General features: G+C 49.8%; 1 protein-coding gene across 2 annotated transcripts in view; it reads right to left on the minus strand.

The window, feature by feature from the left end:
• The window catches only part of LOC144828515 (lactoperoxidase-like), a 1,612,675-nt gene extending 1,588,823 nt beyond the window's left edge, over nt 1–23,852 (minus strand). The window contains exons 1-2 of one of the 2 annotated variants that reach the window (XM_078686761.1): nt 23,784–23,851; nt 23,110–23,187 (exon numbers count right to left, since the gene is read on the minus strand). In XM_078686761.1, the coding sequence (XP_078542887.1) occupies nt 23,110–23,187; nt 23,784–23,829 (124 nt within the window). In that variant the 5' untranslated portion in view covers nt 23,830–23,851. Of the gene's footprint in view, nt 1–23,109; nt 23,188–23,783 lie in introns of both variants that reach the window. The other variant, XM_078686752.1, reaches the window with a different exon arrangement.
• Nucleotides 23,853–24,157: the final 305 nt, after the last annotated feature.

A 24,157-nucleotide genomic window follows, 5' to 3' on the forward strand; every position in this document is an offset into this window, starting at 1 on the left:
GTCTTGGAAAGGATCATATCCATTGTTCATTTTCTAGCAGAACGAAGTTTGGCTTTTCGTGGTACAACTGATACTTTGTTCAAACAGAACAATGGCAATTTTCTAGGTCTTGTTGAGCTGCTAGCCAAGTATGACCCATATATGCAAGAGCATGTGCGTAGAATTAAATGCGCTGAAATCCATGCCCATTACTTGGGCAAGAATATTCAAAATGAAATCATTAATCTTATGGGAGCTTCAGTTTTGGACAACATTATTGCAAAAATACACAAGAGTAAATATTTTTCTGTCATTTTGGATTGCACACCTGATGCAAGTCATCAGGAGCAAATGACGATGGTCCTTCGAATTGTGAACGTGGAAACAATGCCAGTCGAAATAAGTGAATTTTTCGTTGGATACTTGCCTGTTGAAAGCAGCACAGGTGCTGGTCTCACAGAAGCATGTTTGCAAAAACTGCAGGAATTGCAATTGCCGTTTCAAAATTGCAGAGGTCAAGGGTATGATAATGGGGCAAATATGAGAGGCTGCAAGAGTGGTGTTCAGAAACGTTTACTTGACATGAATCCAAGAGCGTTCTATGTTCCATGCGGTTGCCACAGCTTGAATTTAGTACTTAGTGATATGGCGAAATCATCCACTCACGCTGTGACTCTTTTTGGAATCTTGCATCAAATTTACATACTGTTTTCTGCCTCAAAACAGAGATGGCAAATACTAATTAAGCACGTTAAAGATCTGACAGTAAAGCCCATATCCAAAACTCGATGGGAATTCCGTATTGATAGCGTCAAGGCTGTCCGTTTCCAAGTGGCCGCCGTTTATGATGCCGTGGTTGAAGTATCAGAGGAAGCGAATGACCCAAAGGCCAGAACTGAGGCAGCCGGGTTGGCTAAGCAATTAAGGAGTTATGCATTTCTAGTATCGCTGGAGATTTGGTATGACCTTTTGCAGCAAATAAATCTTGTTAGCAAAATCATGCAAAGTAAGGATATGCAACTTGACATTGCATTGAAATGCCTTGAAAAGACTGTCCAGTTTCTGGAAACTTATAAGGAGAGTGGTTTGACATCTGCACAAGTTTCAGCTAAGGAGTCGGCGGAAGAACTGGAGAGGAGCTCAGATGAGATAGTTTTCCTGCATCTACAAGTTTGCAAAGAGGAACGATTAGGAGACAATTTCAATACGAGAGTCGTGATGAGGGAATCTTAGAACCAAAAGAGAAATATCGCTTTGAGTTCTTCAACGTCTTGATGGATCAAGCAATTATGTCCATGACTGAAAGGTTCACTCAGATGAAACATCACTATGATTTCTTTGGATTCCTTCACAACTGGGGGAAAATTGCTAGCATGAACGATAATGAATTGATGAAAAGATGTGCAGATTTAAGCATCGTGTTAACCGACAGTTCTGACTCAGATGTTGATCCCGGAGATTTACATACCGAGCTTCGAATGCTCTCCTCCTTGGTGGCAAATAATGCAACAGCTTTGGAAACATTACAATTCATTTATGAAAACAAACTGCACACTGCAGTTCCAAATCTTGCAGTGGCTTTACGCATTGCGTTGACAATCCCAGTTACAGTGGCTTCAGGGAAAGAACTTTTTCAAAACTGAAATTGATAAAAAATAGTTTGAGGACATCAATGACTCATGAGAGACTGAATCATTTGACATTACTAGATTTCTGGATTACGGACAGCTTATCAGGGAATTCGCAGCACAGAAGGCTCGTAAAGTTGACTTCCTTTCATAAAGAAGTACGCAAGATGTTTTCCATGGTTTTAATCAGACTCGCTATGTTGCTATTCAGCAAATATGCAGAAATGAAAAAAACAGGTCGTAAGATAACGAAAGAAGGACAATGGAAAAGTGGAAACAATATAGAAGAGATAGCAAACAGTAAAACACAAAAAGTAAAAAAGTAAAAGAAAAAGTTAAAAAACATAACATAAAAAAAAAAAAAACTGGGTATTGCTGCTACCTCCATGTGGTGCCTGGTGGAAACAGCGAAAGCTGGCAAAACGCAGCAGCAAATTTCAACAAAAGTTAAACGCTTGTTGTGTCACGAGGTGGCTATGCAGTGTCTGCAACGGATGTGGCCATCCGCCAAGCGTAAGACACTATATTCGATATGGCATCTATATTACTGTTTCCGGGCAAAGAGCCACCGATTATTTCTCTGTGGGGGGTTGTGGGGGTCCGGTGCCCCTGTCATGGCCCTGGCACTGCAGCTGTCTGTGTGCCCAGTCCCTCATGTCGTGTGTCACAATGCCCTCCTCCTCCTACATTGTATCGTTCTGAGACAAATCTGGAAGGGTAGGAGCAGCTGCAGGTACTGGTCAATCATCTAACGACTTTTCTGGACGTATTATTAAAACACCTTCCTGAGCTCCGCCCCGTCCGGACCCCCTCTTCCGGGGCCCCCACCTACGCTCCCTGCACAGGGCCACCATGAGCCTAGAGCAGGCCCTGCCCCAGGGCCCTCATAATCTTTCAAATACTGATGTACGCACAAGACGGAAAAACAAAAATCGTGTATCCACAAACACTTGAATAAAGAAATAGAATTAAAACAGCATTCATCCGATCGCCAGTAAACTTTGGGAAGTTGTTGAGTACACTCCCGCGAAGGTTTCTGTCATAACATTTTTTTAAATCTCGGCCCCACAGGGCCCATATAATCTTTAGAATACTGATGTGCGCACCAGACGGAAAAACAAAAAATCGTGTATCCACAAGCACTCGAATAAATTAATAGAATTAAAACGACACTTTGAAATGTTTTCCATATTAAAATGAATAAGTTTCAATAAAAATTACACAATGTAAATTGAATGTTATCATGTTTCCTTTCTTCGGAGATCGCAGCAACGTGCGACGGGTAAGCTAGTTATTTATAAGAAATCATTGTTGTTACTCATTTATATGAAACAGCTCACACCCAGTGACAAAGCCAATCATACTGACAGGCTTTAAGTGTATGTCAGTTGTTGTACCATTTATCTGGATAAAATTACATCTCAGCGACAAACCAAAATACCAGTCAGGTGGCACACTATGGTAATCACAGATATATATTTGACCTGTTCCTTTATAGAGGACACCCCCTTTTTTCATCTCACTTAAAGACCTGGCTGCACATATTTCCACATGACTGGTCACAGCCAGCATTTGTGGGTGCTCCTCGAAGTCTGGTTAGAGCATATTTTTCCAAAGTTACTGCTGCATGCAGTGCAAGACACAGGGCAAGCATACATTTTAAAGGGATAAAGTTGTCATGCTGAACAATTCACACATTACACTAACTGTTGAACATATTAATGCGGGAAGATATGGGGCAGTTTTTAATGTGTTTAATATTTCAAAACTATATGTTCCCACTGCTTAATAAGCCTTGCTTTATCGCTACATTAATCTGCTCTAAAATGCACCATTTGCCAATCTTTTTTTCATTTATTTCCCGTGAGATCGATTCACCCTGGATCCCAGGTGTGTCCATTGAAAGTGTTCACATCGCTCGCTATATAAAAGTCATGCCCAAAGTTTATGCCCACCACTTTAAAATGTCACCAACCACCACTGGTCTGTGCCCTGGTGACTGCAAAGGCCCATCATCTCTGCATGAGTCCTGAACTCTACTTCAGACCAGGCTGAAGTTTCTAGATCATTGCCAAACACACAATCTACAGGTAGATCTGGAGATACCACAACTCTTTTAGGGCCAGTTAGCCATCCCCAGCTCAGATTCACAACTGCAAAGGAATGATAAGTCATGACGTTGCTATCGGTGGTTACTTGGTATATCTGTCCAAGTATGATCTGTTCAGGGGACACATGTTTCTCTGTCACCATTGTGACACTGGCCCCTGAATCTCTGTAAGCCATAGCTTCCTTTCCATTTATTAAAGGTTATTGTCTGTACTTGCCCGAGGTAGCAGGACTTAACAGTAAGGTGGCAAGATCTATGCCACCATCACAGACAAGAACAGCCTGAGTTGGAGTTCTTACTGGGCCAGAACCCACCTCAAAACCCAAAGTTAACCCCACTTATCCCTTGGTTGCTGTACTGCCACTTGTATTGGTGCTAGGGGGAGCAATTGCCTGAGGGGCAGTGGTAGTAGGTTCCTTGGCCTTTGGACAATCAAAATCTCTTGTCCAATGGGTATTTACCCTACATATATAACACAACGGTTTCTTTTTACCCTTCTTGGAGCTTTCAGACTCACCCCTAGATGCATGTTTTTGGGGACCTTGAGAAGACTCCGTTTTGTCTTTGCCCTTCTCCCCACCTTTCCCCTGGGGTTTAGAAGAATATTGCTTCTTCTGATCACCTCCACCATCATGGTTTTTCTTCTTGATCCTGGTGCGGACCCATTTATCTATCTTCTTTCCTAATTTTTTGGGAGAGGAGAGATCAGAGTCCACCAAGTAATGGTGCAGTAGTTGGTCCTGACAGTTATTAAGGATGTGCTCCCTCATCAACAAATTGTACACTCCTTCATAGTCCTGTACCTTGCTTCCATGACACAAACCTTCCAGAGCTTTAATTGCACAGTCAATGAAATCCATCCAGTCTTGGGTGTGTGCCTTCTGGGTGTCTCTGAACTTAATCCTGAGCAACCTCTGACCCTGCTCGCAGGCAGGTCGTTCCCCACGCTGCTGCACAGCTCTGCCTGCATGGATTTTGCCTAATCTTGTATTTTTCCCCTGTGCCTAACTTGCTTTCTTGCCCAGACTTGATTTTATTCCCCTGTGCCTAACTTGCTTTCTTGCCCAGACTTGTTTTTATTCCTCTGTACCTGTACTTACTTTCTTGCCCAGACTGGTTTTATTCCTCTGTGCCTGTACTTGCTTTCTTGGCCAGATTATTATTTTTTTTACCTTTATTTGTCATTTTCAGCAAGAAAACAAAACAGATGCAGTACAACAGCACTTGACGAGTTGTGAGCTCCAAAAACATAGCACCACGCAGGGTGCGACAGCATTCCCAACAGCAGCCATTTGTAAAACAGTGGGTATTGAAGAGGCAGCCGGCATTCCGCTCAGGTAATGATGAGGTGGCACTAAGCCAACGCAATGTCTGCTCTGCTGGGCGTGACCAGCAGCCAGGTAGGAGCACCAATATCATAGGTGTAGCTCAACCAGAAGGGGAGAAGGCAAGGGTCAGGCAGCCGCCAGCACCGGCGGCCGCCGTGGGCCAAGGGCCGGCAGGGAGCGCGGGAGCGACAGTCGCCAGAGGGAAGAACAGGCAGCGCATGTATGGAACGGGAATAAATGGGGAGATCAGGTAGTGGCCGCCTCTGCGGCCATCGCGGACCCGGGGCCGGCAGGGAGCGCAGGGGATACAGCACCACTAGAGGGGGATTGGGAGAGGAGATAGGCAACCAGGGGACCCCAGATGTCAACAGGATGCGATTTAGAGGGCATCAGATCCCAAAATTTCGGAGAGGAGCGTTGGCAACAGGACGTATCTGCAAGCCAGTCCGCAACAGCAGGAGCGGGCCAGCGGCCCCAGCATATTGCAAACCTGCGTCTTGCCAGCAGCAGGAGCATAGCAAGGAGCTGATGGGAGGTGTCTGGACACGGCTTGACAAACCCGAGTAGACATAGTAGGGGGTCTGGGCCAACCGCGGCGCCAGATATTTCCGATATCGTAGCGCAAGTCTCTATCCAAAACCCCTGCAACCTTGGGCAGAGCCAGGACAATAGATCAAAGTCAGCGGCAGGCGCAGAATATCGCCTGCAGGAGTCCTCCGGACTCAGTCCCAAGCGGTGAAGAAACACCGGAGTGCGATTGAACCTGTGCCGGAACTTGAAGAGAATCAAGCGGAGCCGGTAATTTGGGGAGAGCTTAGTGGTCTGATTGCAGCAGTATGACCAGTCAGCGTCGGAGATGTCCACGCCGAGGTCGGCGCTCCACGCATCCGTCGTCCTGTTGATGAGATGGGGGAGGCCTCCAGCGTGAGAGCATATAACCTGGTGATGAGCTTGGGCGGGGACTCCGAAGTATACACGAAGTCCAGTGCCGGGAAAGTGGGCGGCGGACTCGGGAAAGTTGGGTGCAATTTCTGACAGGTGGCGCGTAGTTGGTAGAAGAGAAGCATATCCATCAAGGAGGGGGACCCAGGAAGGGTGTAAAAGGACTCGTGCGGAAAAAGATCAGCAATGGTCTTTAGTCCACAAGATGCAGCATGGCGAGACATGCTGGACGACTGCAAGGGCGGAAAAGCCGGGTGATCGACGATAGGTACGGCGTTAGCGGATAGAAGAGAAAGACCTGATCATCGGCAGAGTTGTAGCCATGCCCAGCGTAGCGTCTCAACGGTGTTTATCTCCGCCCGAGGATGAGCCGCCGGGGCGAAAAGTGCTCTGGAAAGAGGCCATGGGGAGGCGACATCAAGTTCCACTGCCACGTGAGGCTGGTACAGGTTAGGATGCAACTAAAAATAGAGGAAACTAGCCTGCGCACAAAGAGCGTACAGTTTGAAATCCGGAGCGCCCAGCCCACCGGCTGACATGGGTAGAGTGAGAACATCATAGGCAACCCTGGGTTGTCGCCCGGCCCAGATCAACGACACAATCAGTGCCACCGCCCGACCAAAATTGGAGCGCCAGAGGTCCCTGCTCAACCAAATCCCCAGATAGCGTGTGGGGCCAGCCACCCATTCAAAAGGGTAATCCGGCGTGAATGGGTGAGTGGCGTCATTCAGGGGGAAAAGCACCGAATTGTTCCAATTAATCTGGACGCCCGATAGGCCACCGAACCGGATCACCTCCCGCACCAAGGGACTCAGATTGTCTTGAGGGTGCCGGACATAAAGAGTAACATCGTCTGCATACATGGAGACCAGGAGGGATCGAGATGAAAAACCGATACCCCTGTGGGTATGGTGCTGTCGCAACCGGGCAGCCAAGGGCTCCATTGCGATGGCGAAGAGCATGGGTGACAGCAGACACCCTTGCCTGGTACCGCGCGAGATGGCGATAGGGTCAGAAATCTGTCCATTTACCCGAAGGCGAGCCGTTGGAGCCGTATAAAGCAAACGAATGTTCTGCAGACAATGGGGACTAAATCCCATTCGGGGTAGGACATAAAAAAGAAAGGGCCTTTCCAGGGTGTCGAATGCTTTTGTGGCGTCGAGCAGCGCCGCTACAACCGGAAGATCAGGGTTAATTGGGTGCAGTACAGAAAAGATGGTGCGAAGATTATGTGAGATGGCCTAGCCCGGAATAAAGCCGGATTGATCGGGCAGAGAGATGGTGGGCATCAGTAAAAGAAGACGGGAGGCAATCAATTTAGCGAAGATCTTATTGTCAATGTTGATGAGGGAGAGGGGGCGGTAGGAATCGCAGCAATCAGCTGGTTTATCGGGCTTGAGGAGAAAGGTCAGCGAGGCTTCGCGGAGAGACGGCAGTAACACCCCAGTATCGAAGGATTTGTTAAACATTGCGGCGAGATGTGGGACCAAAAGAGCGGCGAACGCTTTATAAAAAGCAGCGGACAGGCCATCCAGGCCAGGTGCCTTGTCGCTTGGGAGGCTGCTAATTGCTGCTGGAATCTCCTCCCTCGAGAAGGGCTCATCGAGAAATTTTCAATGGTAATCCGCCAGCCAGACCAAGGCTATGGATTCAAAGTATTGGTCAAAGTACGGCGATGAGGGGGGAGAGCCCGCGGAGTAGAGGGTGGAATAAAACTTAGTAAACCGGGTCATGATTTCCTCCGAGGACGTTGTGCGATCCGGGCCACCGTCGCTGAGGGCGGTACTATACGAAGCCGCCCGCGCAAAGATTGGCGAGAGTGCACCCCCGACGATTCCCCTCCCCGTAACGGCGGGCACGGCCCTCTCTGCCCAGTAAGGACAGCTCACGACCCGCCTCATCCGAGAATTCATTATGCTTCTGTCGCAGGCGCATGAGCGTTTTGGGGCTGGGATGGAGCAGCAGAGCCGCGTCCAAGTCGCGCATCTCACCCTCCAGACGAGCAAGCGCAGAGCGAATGGACCTGAGAACGCCCGATTGCTTGGAAATGCATTCACCACGAATAAATACTTTAAAGCTCTCCCAGAGGGTAGAGACCGAGTCGACCGATCTCACATTAAGCTAAAAAAAGGTAGTGATAGAAGACTGGAGTTCGTCACAGAATACCGCGTCCTTGAGGGCAGTTAGAGAGAGGCGCCAGGAAAACGTCCGTCGCTGAGAACCAGATGGCCTAAGGAGAAGCTGGACCTGCGCGTGATCGGAAAGGGTGCGGGACATATGAGTGGCATCAACCATCCAGGACAGTACGTCTGGCGAGGCGACCCAGAGGTCTATCCTCGATCACCAGCCCTGTGCCCCCGTGATGCAAGTACCCTCCCTGGCATCCAGCCGTAGATGACGCCAGACATCCGTGAGCGCATTGTCAGAGAGGATAGAAGACAGAGCAGTAGCAGCCCGTGGGCTAGCCCGAGAGGCGCCCGACCTGTCCAGCGCCGCTGAGAGGGAGACATTGAAATCCCCACCCCAAATCACAGCAGCCGGACTACAAGAGGAGATCAAGTGCCAGATGTGGTGGGAAAAATCGGGGTCGTCCGAGTTCGGGACATACTCCGCGGCGATGGTGACCGGCTGCGCTAGCAGGAGGCCATGTAGGATCACATATCTACCCCCAGGGTTGATGTAGGCCTTAGAGGTCTGCCAAGGAAGGCCGCGGCATAGCAGAATAGAGACCCCTCTGGCGTAGGAGGAGTACGTTGAGGAGTGGGTTTCTCCCCAGTAGCGCGCCTGGAACCTGGAAGTAAATGGGTTTCCTGCAATAGACAAACATCCACGCAGTGGTGCTGTAAATGAGCATGGGTCAGACGGGCCTTACGATAGTCATTCAGGCCTCAGACATTCCACGTCCAACATTGCAGATTAGCCATGAGGGGACGTGGAAGGGGAAGTGTCGCTAGGGGAGCGTAGCAGGGAGACTAACCAGGTTGCACAGTCGGGGAGCGCAGTACAGACTGGCGATTAACTGAGGGGACCAAGGCAGCTTGCAGTGCTATCAAAAACAGGCCACTCAAGGGGAGGCAGGGATTTACACCTATGGAGGTGCCAGAGCAGGAGCACCAGTGTGATGTCGCAGGCAGGCAGAGGGGGTCAAGCCATTTCCACGGCGATCGTGCACGAGGCCACATCGGGGAGCCACCCGAGCCCGACAGAAATGAACGGATTTGCAAGTGCAACATGGCACATATCAAGGAGCAAACATAGCTAATCAGAGGTGACAGAGAAACAGTTAGACAGGTCGACCATCCCTCCAGGAAACAAACCCACCCCCAGCCCCCCCGGCAACACCACAATCCCCGAACAGTAAAGGGAGAGCCAACCGTGAATTTGATAAAGCAGGAGCATTGGCACATCTGGTAACACAGAGCATCATTAAAAAAGCTGCACGACAAGGCCCACCAATCAGAAATAACCCCACACATGGCGTGTCAGGAGCGACCAAGCGTGCAGGAGCACGTAGCATCAGTACAAAAAAAATGCAGGAAAGCCATAAAGGCGGCACAAGAATGAGGACACCTACCCACTCTCCACAAGTCGCAGACCTTGGTCTGCACAGAACAGCACAAGCAGAAAAATCCCCTAATTCAGCCCCCCACCACCCACTCCAACCCCCCAATCAGGTTGAGAAACCCCCCCATCCCACCCCAGGGACCACAAACTTGGACAGGGTAGCATAACCAAAGAGTAGGGAATCATCCCTGGTAGGGCATGGCAGGACTCGGTGAACACTCCCGCGATAAGGCTGTGTGGCCAAGCTGAAGAGGGACAGCAGCTTTTTAACAAACAAAGAGCTAACAGTAAGTCCACACTGCCCAGGCGCTACAAGCATATACAATGGTAAAGTCTACCAGTGGGGGAGAAGATCCAGAGAACAAAAAAGGACGCGCACAGCAACGAATGCCATCCAGGAGAACATTGCATACAAAGCAGAAAAAGGGAGGGGACCCAGGAACAGCAGGAATGAAGAAAAAAAATGGAGGAAATGCAGGGCTAAACCCGGGTCAGCAGGGGAGAAGCAAATAGCAATAACGAACAAAGAGCACATAATGGAGCCAGCAAACCGATCAGTCATTGTCACAGCTGGTTGGCGGCCTCGCGTGTAGATCCGGCAGGTGACTGTCTGGATTCCTTGTCCAGTCACTTTGCAAAAGCGAGGGCTTCCCTCCGGTCAAGGAAAATCAGCGTCTTTGTGCCCTGACAACCCTCAGTTTGGCCGGATAAGTCAGGGAGTAAGCCACCTCGTGCTTCTGGAGAATTTTTTTAGCTGGTAGGAACTCCCATCTGGCAGCCTGCCCCGACACGGTGTAGTCAGGATAGAAAGAAAGAGTGTTGCCCTGGTGGGTGATAGTGCCCCTGTCCCTGGCTGCCCAGAGGATGGCATCACGGTCTCGAAAATTCAGTATTTTAGCCACGATGGGGCGCGGGGGCATGCCAGGACGAGGGCGCGGCCCCAGCGAGCGATGTGCCCGCTCCACCATGAAGAAGGATGAAAGGACGTCGCCAAACAGTTCTCTGAGGAGGTCCTCCAGGTAGTCCTCCATCTTCGAGATATTTGTGGATTCCAGAAGATCTGTCAGGCGGAGATTGCTCCGACGGGAGCGCGCCTCAAGGTCCTCGTTTTTCTCGCGAATGATAACCAGGATTTTGTCCATCTGGAGCAGCTTCTGTCTGTCCTGGGTGGCAGCGTCTTCAGCATCCGAGACCCTGGTTTCAACGTGAAGTAGTCGATTGTCGTGCGAGTCCACCCTGGCTTTAACCGTGTCGAGACGAGCCTAGAGCTGCTCCAGCTGTGAAGCAATGCCGGTAATCGCTGACTTACCTCCAGCATAATCGCCTTGAGATCGTTGTCTCGGCCCGGGGGAGCCTCAGAAGCACCTCCAGAGTCCGCCGACTTAGGGCCTGTGCCATCTTGGCGGGAGGACCTGCGCAGATCAAAGGCAATTTTGGACTGCTTGGGATCCGACTTTCCCATGGCGCACCAAAGCACAGCGGGGCCGGTAAACAACAGAAGAGGCGTCAGGGCCCAAGACGGGACACAAGGAGCAGGGTGCTCAGGATTGCAGCCAGGGGACCCAGGGGGGAGTTGAGGCTACCAAGCGCCAGCAATCGCAGCACCAGAAATCCACACCGTTGAAGGAGAACAAAGCTGATCCGGAATCGCCAAACCCACAAGGCCAGCTGTCCCAGGGTTCCAGGGCAGCACAGGGGGTGCGGGGTGGGAGCACAGAAGATTGCCAAGTTGGGGCCTGGAAAGGACCCCTGGTTAGCGACCACCCCAATCAGCGCCGGCACAACACCCGGGATGATAGCCACCAGACCAGGCAGGGCACAGCAGGATTTCAGCTCCAGGGACCGTCACCAGAGCAGGCCGCAGAGTCACAACACCGTGGGTGAGGGCGCACTCCACATTACAAGGGGCCCGCCGAACCCCCAGACTGAGGGTAAATGTAGTTGAGGAGGCTCACAGGTGAAGGCGAGACCTGGCGCAGCCGGATGTTGCGCGGGAGCCACGGGGCCAGAAGGATGGGGCCCACACTGCGAGTTGAAGCGCTGTCGCAATGGACCCTTTCATGTGAGCAGAGTCGGGGGGAAGCCTCATGCAGCAGTCAGAGGAGAGAGATGTCAGCCGGCGCCCCTCAGCGCCACTTCTTGCCTCCAAATAGATGCCCCAGAGCCTCCACGGAGGGCAGAATGGTGGGTCGGAGGGCCTCAACCGGGGGGCCCCTTAGCCGCTGGAGCCGCCGCGCCACCACAGCTGGGAACGCGCCGGAAGCCCCAGCTGCAAGCTAACCGCGATGGCAGGACCCCAGCCCGGCCTGTCCACAGTTCGCAAGACCCAGATGCTCGAGTCCCACGCCAACTCCACAGCCGGCACTAGGCCCCAGCTAGGCCGCGGTGCCCCAGGAGTGGTATGAGCAGCGACAGCCCACAGCCCCCACCCCTGCCGCCCCCCCCGAGGAGTGCCACTCACCGGTGGGCGATGGATGACCCGCCGCAGGCACCCCACTAGCACCGCGGCCCCCGACCTGGCACCGCAAGCGGGATGATGAAGCACACGAGGCCCGAAAGTAGCCCCGGGCCAGCAGCCCCGTCCTCGGCTCCAGAACCTCTGGGAGAAACGGGAATAGCGGCAGCCGGTTCCAGACGCCCTCGTCAACGGGTAGGCAGTGTGGGAAGGCAGCAGGGATCGCTCAGGCTGCAATATTCTGTCGGATGAAAAGCTTGGCCGGCAGAGCCCACTCAAGGTGCGGCCATCTTGCAGCCGGCTAAGCCACGCCCACGCTTTCTTGCCCAGACTTAATTTTCTTCCTCTGTGCCTAACTTGCTTTCTTGCCCAGACTTGTTTTTATTCCACTGTATCTAACTTGCTTTCTTGCCCAGACTTGTTTTTATTCCTCTGTGCCTGTACTTGCTTTCTTGCCCAGACTTGTTTGTATTCCTCTGTGCCTGTACTTGTTTTCTTGTCTAAACTTGTTTTTCCTCCCAGCAGCTCCTCCCTCCCACATCCCCTCACATGGAGGACCTGCAGCGGCCGCGCCTAAGCCAAGCCCGTCTGGGCCCGTCCGCACCTGGACCGCGTCCAGCGCCAGAACTCCTGGACCACGCGAACGCCACGACGCCTGACACCGCTACGATGCCAGAACCCTCCACGCACTCAACACTGGACGATCACACACCTGCTTCTTGGATGCCCCGAAGGGCACCCACGGAGCTTTCACCTGCCGGAACTGCAGCTTCACAAGCATCCGACCCACCATGCTGCCGACCAGGAAAGAACCCAACCACCTCAGATGCATCCTTCTCAACACCCGCTCCACCGCAAACACGCCGTTGAACTCTGGGACCTACTCGACTCAACCTCCCCAGACGTCGCCTTCCTGACGGAGACCTGGCTGAACCCCGCCTCGGCACCCAACATAGCCATAGCCATCCCGGAAGGCTACAAGATCACCCACAGGGAACGCACCAACGGAGCAGGAGGAGGAACCGCCATCGACCACAGGAACAGAGTCTCGACCAACACCGACGACACCCTCAGCACTGCCGAACACCTGCATTTCCAGATCCACACTGGCCCCAACACCACCCTCAGAGGAACCCTCATCTACAGACCACCCAGACCCTAACAACATTTCAGCGACTCCATCGCCGACTTTATCAGCACACACGCCCTAGCCTCCACGGACTACATCCTCCTCGGGGACCTGAACTTCCACCTCAAGAACAACAACGATACCAACTCCACCACACTGATTGCCAACCTAGCCAACTTCGGACTCAGACAACTCGTCACAACACCCACCCACTCCGCCGGCCACACGCTTGACCCAATGTTCTCCGCAAGCCCCCACGTCTCCTTCAACCACACCACTGAACTCCACTGGAATGACCATCGCTGCATCCACTTTACCTTCAAGAAACCCACCACACACCACCACACCCAACAGATGCCTCACCGCTGCTGGAGCATAGTCACTAAAGACCAGTTAACCACCACCCTCGCCCAGAGCCCACCCGCCGACCCCACCGACCCCTACACCACCACCCGCAACCTCAGACAGTGGATCAATGACTGCACCAACACCCTCGCCCCAATCAAGAATCCCTCCAACAGTCACACCAACAAGAAAGCCAGCTGGTTCACTGAAGACCTCCAGGCCTCCAAGCAAACCTGCCGAAAGCTTGAGAAGATCTGGCTCCGTGAACGAACACCGGACAGCCACTCAGCCCACAAGAACGCCACCCGCAGACACCATCACCTCATCAGATGCACCAAAAGGGCCTCCTTCAAAGACTGCCTAGACAACAACACGCACAACAGCAAAGAGCTCTTCAACATCATGAAGGAACTCTCCAACCCCAGGTCCAACACCAATGACGTCCCACCCTTGCAAGACCTGTGCGACTCTCTGGCCACCTTCTTCCACCGCAAGATTGCAGACATCCACAACAGCTTCAACGCCACAACCGCCCCGACAACCACTGAGACCTCCGCCCCCACGACCACCATCCGCACCAACCGCCTGCTCTTCTGGACCAACATGGACGACACCATCAAGATCATAAACACCATCCACTCCGGATCTCCGTCAGACCCATGCCCCCACCACATCTTCAACAAAGCCAGCACATCCATCACAAGCCAACTCCGGAAAGTCATCAACACCTCCTTCGAGACAGCAACCTTCCCGGAGATCTGAAAGCACGCCGAGATCAACGCCTTACTTAAGAAACCCAAGGCGGACCCCAAGGACCTCAGGAACTGCCGGCCCATCTCCCTGCTCCTGTTCCCGGCAAAGGTCACTGAGAAGACCGCCAACGAACAAGTGACCCGCTACCTTGAGGAGAACAACATCCTGGACCCTTCCAAGTCCAGGTTCCGCAGCAACCACAGCACCGAGACTGCCCTCATCGCCGCCACCGATGACATCAAGTCCCTGCTGGACAATGAAGAAATGGTGGCCCTCATTCTCCTGGATCTGTCAGCCGCCTTTGACACGGTCTGCCACCACACACTACGAACATGCCTCCACAATGCCTCCACAATGCCAGGATCCTAGAGAAGGCCCTGGACTGGACCACCTCCTTCCTCTCCGGCAGAACACAGAGCGTCCGCCTTCCCCCCTTCCGCTCTGAAGCCACCGAGATCATCTGCGGCGTACCCCAGGGCTCATCCCTCAGCCCAACTCTGTTTAACATCTACATGGCACAGCTCGCCCACGTCGCCCATTGGCACGACTTCAACATCATCTCTTACGCCGACGACACCCAGCTGATCCTCTCCCTCACCAAGGACCCCCACACCGCCAAAACCAACCTTCACAAAGGAATGAAGGCCGTCGCTGAATAGATGAGGAACAGCCAACTGAAGCTGAACTTGGACAAGATAGAGGTCCTCATCCTCGGATCCACCCCTTCGGCCTGGGACTACTCCTGGTGGCCGACCGCACAGGGAACTGCTCAAAAACCACTGACCATGCACGCAACCTAGGGGTTATCCTCGACTCCACCCTCTCCATGACTAAACAGGTCAACGCGGTCTCCTCCTCCTGCTTTAACACCCTCCACATGCTCCACAGGATCTACAAGTGGATCCCCACTGAAACGAGAAGAACGGTCACCCAGGCCCTCGTCAGGAGCAGGTTGGACTACGGAAACTACCTTTACGCAGGAGCCTCGGCCAAACTCTTAAGACGGCTCCAACGCATCCAGAATTCCTCTGCACGCCTGATCCTCAACATCACTCACCGCTGCCACATCACACCCCACCTGAGAGACCTGAACTGGCTCCCGGACAACAAGAGGATAACCTTTAAGCACATCACCCACGCACACAAGGCACTCCGCAATACCGGACCAACGTACCTCAACAACTCAGCTTCTACACCCCCACCCGCCAGCTCCGCTCCGCCAACCTCACCTTCGCCACAGTCCCTGCTTCCGAAGCGCGACCTCCCGCAGCAGATCGTTCTCCCACCTCACCGCCATGACCTGTAACTCCCTTCCCATCCACCTATGGCAGACCCAAGATCTGCTGACCTTTTGAAAACTCCTCAAGACCTGGCTTTTCAAGCAGTAGCAGCATTCCCCACCCCAGCGCCTTGAGACCCTCACGGGTGAGTAGTGCGCTTTACAAATAATATGATTGATTGATTGATTGCTCAGTGGTTAAGCCAAACCCATCTAGGAGTGCACTCTTAAGGACTGAATAATAATCAGCAGCCTCTTTTCTGACAGTGAGGAGCTTGTCCCTGCCTTTGTTAGCAAAGGAGAGTCACAGCATGGCTCCCTAAGCCCGTGAGGGACCTTCTAAAATGTACAGGCTCTCTCTAAAGCAGTGATCCATTTATGGATGTCATCCTTTTCCTGGTAAGGAGGGACTATCCTGTTCAGGTTCCTAGTGTCAAAGGATGTTTCCCTGATTCAAGGTACACTATTGCTGCCACCATGGGTCTCCAGTCCCAGTTTCTTCCTATTTTTCTGTACTTCCAGGGTCAACTGATCCTGCCTGAGCCTAACTCTCTCAAGTTTGATCTGGTGGTATTCCATTTCCAAGGAATCCTCCCTCTTGCTAGAGATTGAGGTCCCTATCGAACGATCTGAAGCATTGGACTCGGCGGAGGGGGAATTAGACCTTCTCTGCCTACTCTGAACCCTCCCAGGAGTAATACAGGGGACGCCCTCTGTGCCATCTGCACTATTCCCTGGGGATCAGAGTTTGCCAGTGTGGAGTCCGGGGGCTTCTCTTGGCCATACTCTGAATAAAGGTCACTGGGGGGAACCCCTCCTGGCCTCTCTTCTGGAGCCTCCCCACCCACATTTTCCTGCTCCTCTGTCCCACCAAGTATCTGGTCATCCTGGTGAAGTAGCCATAGAGGTACTTTGTATTGTGGTCGGTACCTGCCTTTATCCTTCTAAGGCTACACAGGGTCCTTAGTTCATAGAAATTCTGACCAGGAACGTCAGACCACTGTACTTAGCAGACTGGGATATACTGAGGTCCCCAACTAAAGACTTGGGGCCTCATTTATGAGGCCATGCGTCACTTTTACGCCGCCGGTGCGTCACTTTTTGTGATGCACCAGTGGTGTAAAAAATGCGCCTTCTTGAGTCATATTTACAAAGTGACGCATCTAGGTAGATGCGTCACTTTGTAAACCCCTGCGCCACATTATACCTCCGCCATGTATAATGTATGCAAGGGGGGCGTATTGACGCAAGGAAGGGTCGTAGAAGTGACGCAGTGAAATTTCACAGCGTCACTTTTAGGACGCCGTTGCGTCAAAATCTTGTGCCTGCCTCACAGCAGGCGTAAGACTGACGCAGGCCCTTTCACATGGGGCTTGCCCATGTGAAAGGACGCATTGCTGGAGTTGCGTCACTTTTGTGACACACTGCAGCAATGCGTCACTTTTCCGCTTACAGATACGTCAGAAATACTGACGTATCTGTAACTCCTTGCGACATGATGCGTCATACATTAAATATGACGCATCAGGAATGTCGCAAGGAGTGCACACTGAGAAGTGACGCATCGCTGCTTTCACGCAGCGATGCGTCATTTCTCATAAATGAGGCCCTTGGTGACTAGGTGTAGTGTGGTGTTGCACCTACCTACCCTAGTGGAAACTAAACATCCTAAGATTGGAGAAAGGGTTGTGCCAGACCCTTAACCCCAAACTGAAAGTTCAGTAGAACTTACTTTGTCTATAAAAATAGTATATATGCCTAATGCTAGTGATGGTTTTTCAATTAATCCACACCTAGATTAGCCCGTAAAGCAACATAGACTTGAATCCCAACCGCTGCACACCAATGTAGGAAGCTGGCTTAGTAAATGGTGCTCACTTATGTAAGTGTAGCACCCTGCACTAATCCAGACAACCCTTCAGTAAGCTCTCTAAGTGGTAGCTGTGGAGAGCAACCTTCAAGCTTAGTCCAGAAGGAGTATGAAGCTGCTTGTTTTACCAGTCCATAATCTTATAGCGTAGGTTAAGTGAAAAAGAACCGCACAGTGTATTGATTAAAATATGTATTTATTATGAACACTCACTAACAGATTGCAATATCTCCTGCCAGGCAACACTGTGGAAGACCAGGAGCCATTCACAAGCTGTCCCACATCAGATGTCAAGCGCCAGGGGGTCAGTGACCAGCATCGGTACAAACAAGCCTTGGCAACGGCAACCAACATAGTACTCAAAAAAAGGTGCAGCATTGGGACCTGCTAGGCCAAGTCACTCACCACGCGAAGGTAAGTCAGAGCAGGCCCCAAGGAAGCAGGGGAGCCCACTGGAGCCAAATAATACCCTCAAGAGGACCTTGAGTAGTTCACCAAAGAATGAAGGCCCACAATGCAAAGGATGTGGTGCAGGCAACGGTCTTAGCTGCAGGAGATGCTTGAGGCTGGAGCATCTTGGAGCCTGAAGATCTCTGATGAAGAGAATCAACAAGATTGGGCAATGGCAAGTCAACGCGGTGCACAGAGGTACTGCCCCCGCGGTTCCGATGAGGGAGTTTGGCTTTAAACTTGTTGTGAAGGCAGTGCAGGCCTAAATCGAGTTGCAGAACCACCACTTGTGTTGCTGAACCTTTAAGAGTCCATAGGAGCTCAGGTACAGCAGACCTGTCAGCTTCGTTGTGGTGCCTGCAAATGCAGGAAAGTGACTCCTTCACTTCAAGGAGATTCCTTTAGGTGTCTTGGATGTCCACATGCCTGTAGAAAAACCAGTATGGAGCACAGGCATAGACAACGCAGACTGGCAGGACGACAAGACCAGGAACAGCAGGAACCTTCCCAGTTGCTGTCTCTGTTCTCAAAGCAAAGTCCAACATTCCCAGACAGTTGAAGATGAAGTGGTTTCCGATCTGACACATGTATGCCCTTAAGTACCCTAATGAAAGGGTTGGGACTATTCAGGGATCCCTCCCACAGGAGGGGCTGGACAGTGGGGAATATACTCCCATGTCTTTTGTCCAGTTTTGTACCAGAGTTGGAGCCAATGTCTCCCAGAACTGGCTTCAACTGGAGTATGCTAGGAGGACACCAAATGTGCCCTTCAAAGCAATCACCCTCACCCTGTGCCAATACACCACGTCCTGTCTGGGAGGTGGTCACACCTCCCTGTGACAGGAAATAAATTGTACTGCCTTACCCTGCTCAAGCTTGGCTCGGCAGCATGAGGGCAGAATCGTGTCTCCAGTCGGCAGCAGCCATAGTTTGCTGTCCAGGTCTAGAAGACTGGTACCGTGAGCACTGAGGACCTCCCGGAGGAACTTTACTTTGCATGGAATCATACCTCCAACACTGTTTATGATGTTGGGGTATGATTCCAACATGTTTGATACCAAACACAACAGGGTTTTTTCCAGCCAGGTTAGAGTTAGCCATTGCCTAATGACGCATGGCCACTCTTTATATCCTAATGGCTGATGTACTTACAACCCGCGAGAATGGACTCAGTGGATTGTAGAGGTGTACTGCTCATGCAGGGGCACCCTCACACTTATAAATAAGCACCCTGCCTTCAGGATTGAAAGGACTGCCTCAGGGGTGACTTATAGGTTTTAAGTGCAGTGACCTCAGATATAAGGAAACTTATATCTGTTGTAAGTGGTGCTAGCACCAGCTTACACAGGCTGCAATGGCAGGCATGTAGTCACAACTTGAGCGGTATCCCATGGGTGGCATAATACATGCTCCAGCCCATGGGGGACCCCTGGTGTACTGATGCCCTGGGGGCCTTAGTACCATATACTAGAGACTTACAAGGGTACATCAGTAGCTTCTCTGGGGTGTACCTAAGTACTCAACATGTCCAATTTAGGAAAGAAGCATAGAGATGTGGGTCCCAATTAGCAGGATTCCAGTCAGACTTGTCAGATAAACATAATGACACCAGGGAAAAGTGGGAGTGACCTTGAAAGCACCTACTTTCCTACATAGAGGGCCCAAACTTCCAGAATTATATAACCATAAATAAACCAGCCAGGCAAAGCATCACTGAGTCAGCACAAGAGGAGAAATGGGTGGGAGGAGGAAACTCTGTTTTCACTCTCGTACCATTTAAGCACACTGAGCTGCACATACTCAGGTGGACACAGGAGAATGGGAATAGGTCAAAAGAGCAAATGCACTGTCCTGGAGGACGGTAGAAGGGGTCCAGAGTAATTACTGTCAAAGATTCCAGCCATGACTTGTACTTAATAAGGGTCTCAGGGCCAGATGTAGGTCGGTCGGTAACGGCCGAAAATCGGTATTTTCGGCCGTTACCAACCGGTATTTGAGAAATGGTATGTAGGGCCACATATTTTACAGAATCGGTAAATTTACCGATCGGTAAATTTACCGATTCTGTAAAATACCGAATCAGTATATTTACCGATTCGGTAAATTTGATATGTAGGTGGGACTCTTCTGAGTCCCACAAGCCTTACAGAATCGGTATTTTACCATCAAATCTATTTGATGGTAAAATACCGATTCCGGTGTGCATGCACACCTGTGCCATATGACAGGCGTGCCTGCCCTTAGGGCAGGTATGCCTGCCACATGGCACCCGAGCATCTTTTGGGGGTGCCAGAGGGTGTCAAAGTGACACCCCCTGCACCCTTGTGTCAGTCGGTATTTACCGATTCGGTAAATACCGAATCGGTAATGCCCATTCATTCCTATGGGCTTCAAAGCCCATAGGAATGAATGGGCATTACCGGTCGGTATTTACCGAATCGGTAAATACAGATTTTTTACCGATTCGGTAAAAGGAACATCTGGATGCTCCTACATGTCCCCCCTTCTCATTTACCGATTCTTAGTTACCGAATCGGTAAAATTCGGTAAATAAAAATCGGTAAATGAGTCCTACCTACATCGGGCCCTCAAAGTTAAAGGGCTATATGACTGAATGTTGGTCCCAAGCTTGCTTATCTATAGAGCACAAGCGTCAAGGTCATGGCAGTGATTCACAAAAGAAACATACTAGGTTAAAGTCGCTCACCCAACTCTGACAGTCACATATATTTATTTTTTGTAAACTTTGACACACACAAAATGGACAAAAAGGAAAACTTCACAGTTCATTTTTGTTCTAGATTCCCTAATTTGTCACTATATGAAGTTGCATTTTTAAATATTTTAGGGCCCAATGTATGTAATCCCAGATTACCGATTCTTAAATACCGAATCATACCGATTCGGTATTTAAGAACTGGCAATCGGGATGTAGGTAATTTTACCGATTTATTTACCGAATTGGTATGATTCGGTAATTACCGAATCGGTATTTACCGATTCGGTAATTGCCATTCATTCCTGTCAATTACCGAATCGGTAAATACCGATTCGGTAATTGGGGGAAACATTGAAGGGTGGCAGGTTGTCACTTTGACACCCTGTTGCACCCCTCAATTGTGCATGGGTGCACATGTTGCAGACATACAGGCCCTTAGGGCATGTATGTCTGCAACATGGCACTATTAAAAAAGCAAAAAAAATGCTTTTAAAAGGGTTTTCATTATTTACCACCAACCTCTAGTTGGTGGTAAATTACGAATTCTTAAACCCCTGTAGCACTGATTACAGTGCTACCTACATGTCAAAATACAGAATCGGTAATTTTACCGAATCGGTATTTTACCGATTCGGTAAAATTACCGAATCTGTATTTTAACATGCCCCAACATCCCAAACTCCAAATACCGGTCGGTAACTGCCGAAATCGGCCGATACCGACCGGTATTTGCCTTCCTACATCTGGCCCTTAGAGGGTTGAGGTACCTGCTTCAGGGATTGTTGTGTGTCCCGCAGTCTTCAAGGGATAATAATAATGGTAAGATAACTTTGATGGTTAACTGGAGAAATTTGTGTTTTATCTAGTCGCAATTTTGACTCAAAGTGGCAAACAAGTTAATATGCCAGCTAAAAAACACACTGCGTAATATGTGATACACAGATTTATATTTTATGTAGCTAGGTGAGTGGCACATTGCTTTTGACACACATACTTTTGATATCTGTAGTTCATATGTTACATCCTATTCCAATACAGCACAGTGAGCTATGAACCAGCATCAAGGAGCACAAGGCTTAGGTTTGGAACATAGCTGTTTTTTTTGCTTAATCTGGCATCCTTCTAAGGGTGCTAGAAAGGGTTCCTGTGTGTGGTAATACAGACTTATTAGTGCAAACAACCCCCAGCACTGCATTACATTTTATATCCTAACTTTGTGTATCTCCCATCCATGTATTCCATACATATAGTGCATCTAGTAAGGATGATATGTGACTCTTACGCTTTGTAACCCTCATTATCTTGTGCAGAATTTCCTGGTGCAAGACTGCCTGCGTTGCGGGGATGATTGTTTATGTGCAGAAAGGGACACCTTCCTGCACAAAAACAATCACAAGAGGTGTTTTCCTCTTTCTATGTGTGGGCTTCTTTATTCCTCCCCTGAGGAGGCGTAGGATTCTGATGCATTCCCATGTTTAAGAAACATTGTAAATTTAGGAATGTGGCAGAATCAATGGGCGTTGCGTGGAACACTCACAACACCCATGGAATGTCCCTTTCACGCAAAGTGCTGTGTATAATGGGGATGTATTTACAAGACACGAAAAGCCACGCATCAAACAACAAATTGCGTCACCGGTGTGTCACAAAAAGTGACGTACCGGCTGCACAAGGGGCTTGTAAATATGCCCCTGCATTTTTAGTCAGTGCCTAGTAGAACAGGTCTGAAAATGTGTCATGTAGACTCATTTTATAAAAAAATTCCTGAGGTGATCGCGGCTTGCAAGCTTATTTCGCTCACTTTATGCAGTTTCAAACATGATTGCCACTATTACTCTCAAATTCACTTGGCAGCAAACTGGTGAACTAATTAAAAGAAAGTCGTATTCAGCGGTATGGCCGGTACTTTATTCCAGCAAAGTGGCAAGCCAGTACACACCAATGAGCTAGTAAAGCTAAAAACCCACCACATGGTACAATTGCTGGCTGAGAGAGCAGAAGTAAGCCAAACAGCTTTCCCGTAGCTAAGGAGAGCTGAGCTCTTTTTGTAGCAGCACGCATAAGAAAAGTCCCGTATTTTCACCAAAACACTCTCTGATAATGATGAGCCGAATTCAGGAGGCTTCCAGTTCCTGCCTTCCTGCCCTCATATATTCCCAAGAGAGCAGTAATCTTATAAGGAAATGCTGTCATCACACCTAAAGCTACCGAGGGAGAAAGGAAGTGCAAAACGTCACTATAGTGCTTAATGGTAAACAACAGTCGGGGGGAGCTAATGACTGAAGTTGGCTGTTCCCCCTGTCCCGTGCTATATGCTAATGAGCATAAATAGGAACACACCAATGGATGAGGAGAGCCTGCTGGAAGACATTCTTTGTATATTATAGTTAAACAAACAACAACAAAAGGCCAGCCATTAAAAAAAGGAGATAGAATTGGTTACGAAACACAATGGGGGCAATATAGAATATCAGAAAATAGCTTTAACGACAGAGGACACAAAAGAAGACAAGATATGTTGCTCTTATGTATAAGAAAGTGATGGGTGGACACAGTACCTGAAATAGCTGCTCCAGTCTTCCGCAGCTGGGCTACGATCATCAGGTACACCAGGAAAAGGTCAACGTATGCCACCCCTGAAGAAAGCAGAAGAATTAAAGGAGTAATTTGCAAGTTAACACAAGCGGGCGTGGGAACCGTCTCCTTTCTAAAAAAAAAAAAGCTGTAATACTTGTCAAATAGCTCTGTAAATCTCAAGATTAATAATACATTGAAGCAGGTTGGAGAGCACTTGAAAGGATTAGCTCACATTATTATGACTCCTGGATATTATTAACAGTATTAATATACCCAACCATGCTAAATTTCAAATATACCATGAACGTCAAGGAAGCACCCTAAATATCTTCGAATACCCCAAAACCCGGAATGCCATCAAACAGCCTTAAAAAGCACACAACAGAACTAAAATACCGAAAGGACTAGTCTGGATGCATTATCTCAATATTATTCAATCGTAGAGAAATACCAGCTAATTATTATTTCTTATTTACTGCCACATACATATAATTAGAATTGCATTAGTCGATGGCGTAACACAGCCCCCCCCCCTCCCCCACTCAGCATAGTAATCTGGCCAGAGAGCTCTTGACTGAGTCTGGAGGGGGCCCTGCACGTACCTTGCAGGGGGGGCCCTTTCAAGTTTCCCTACGCCGGTGACTTTAGTCCTTACCTGCCATTGTGTGCTTTCTGTGAAGAATCCAGGGCATGCAATGCATTTTATAATATGGAGTTTGTATTTAACGAGCACACCCATTTAAATCAGCCGTCTTTAAAAGGAGACGCCCAGCATTTTTCCTCGGGGCCCTCCAGAGGAGCGCGTTTCCAAGTGTGAAATGAACACAGAATAATTTTATAAAATCAATGCACGCCAGTGTTAACCTGTATCTGGGAGTCTAATGCGAGGCAATCGAGCGTTTTTTTGGAGTTCAAATATGTGCTCGTGTCATGAGGGCTCGTGAGGAGTCTTCTCAACAATGAAAACTGAAAACACAGAAGCAGAACCTAATGCGGAAAGATACGTGACCTAATAACCTTTATTACCCA

Source organism: Lissotriton helveticus, chromosome 1_1 (assembly GCF_964261635.1).
Source record: "Lissotriton helveticus chromosome 1_1, aLisHel1.1, whole genome shotgun sequence".
Lineage (NCBI taxonomy): Eukaryota > Metazoa > Chordata > Amphibia > Caudata > Salamandridae > Lissotriton > Lissotriton helveticus.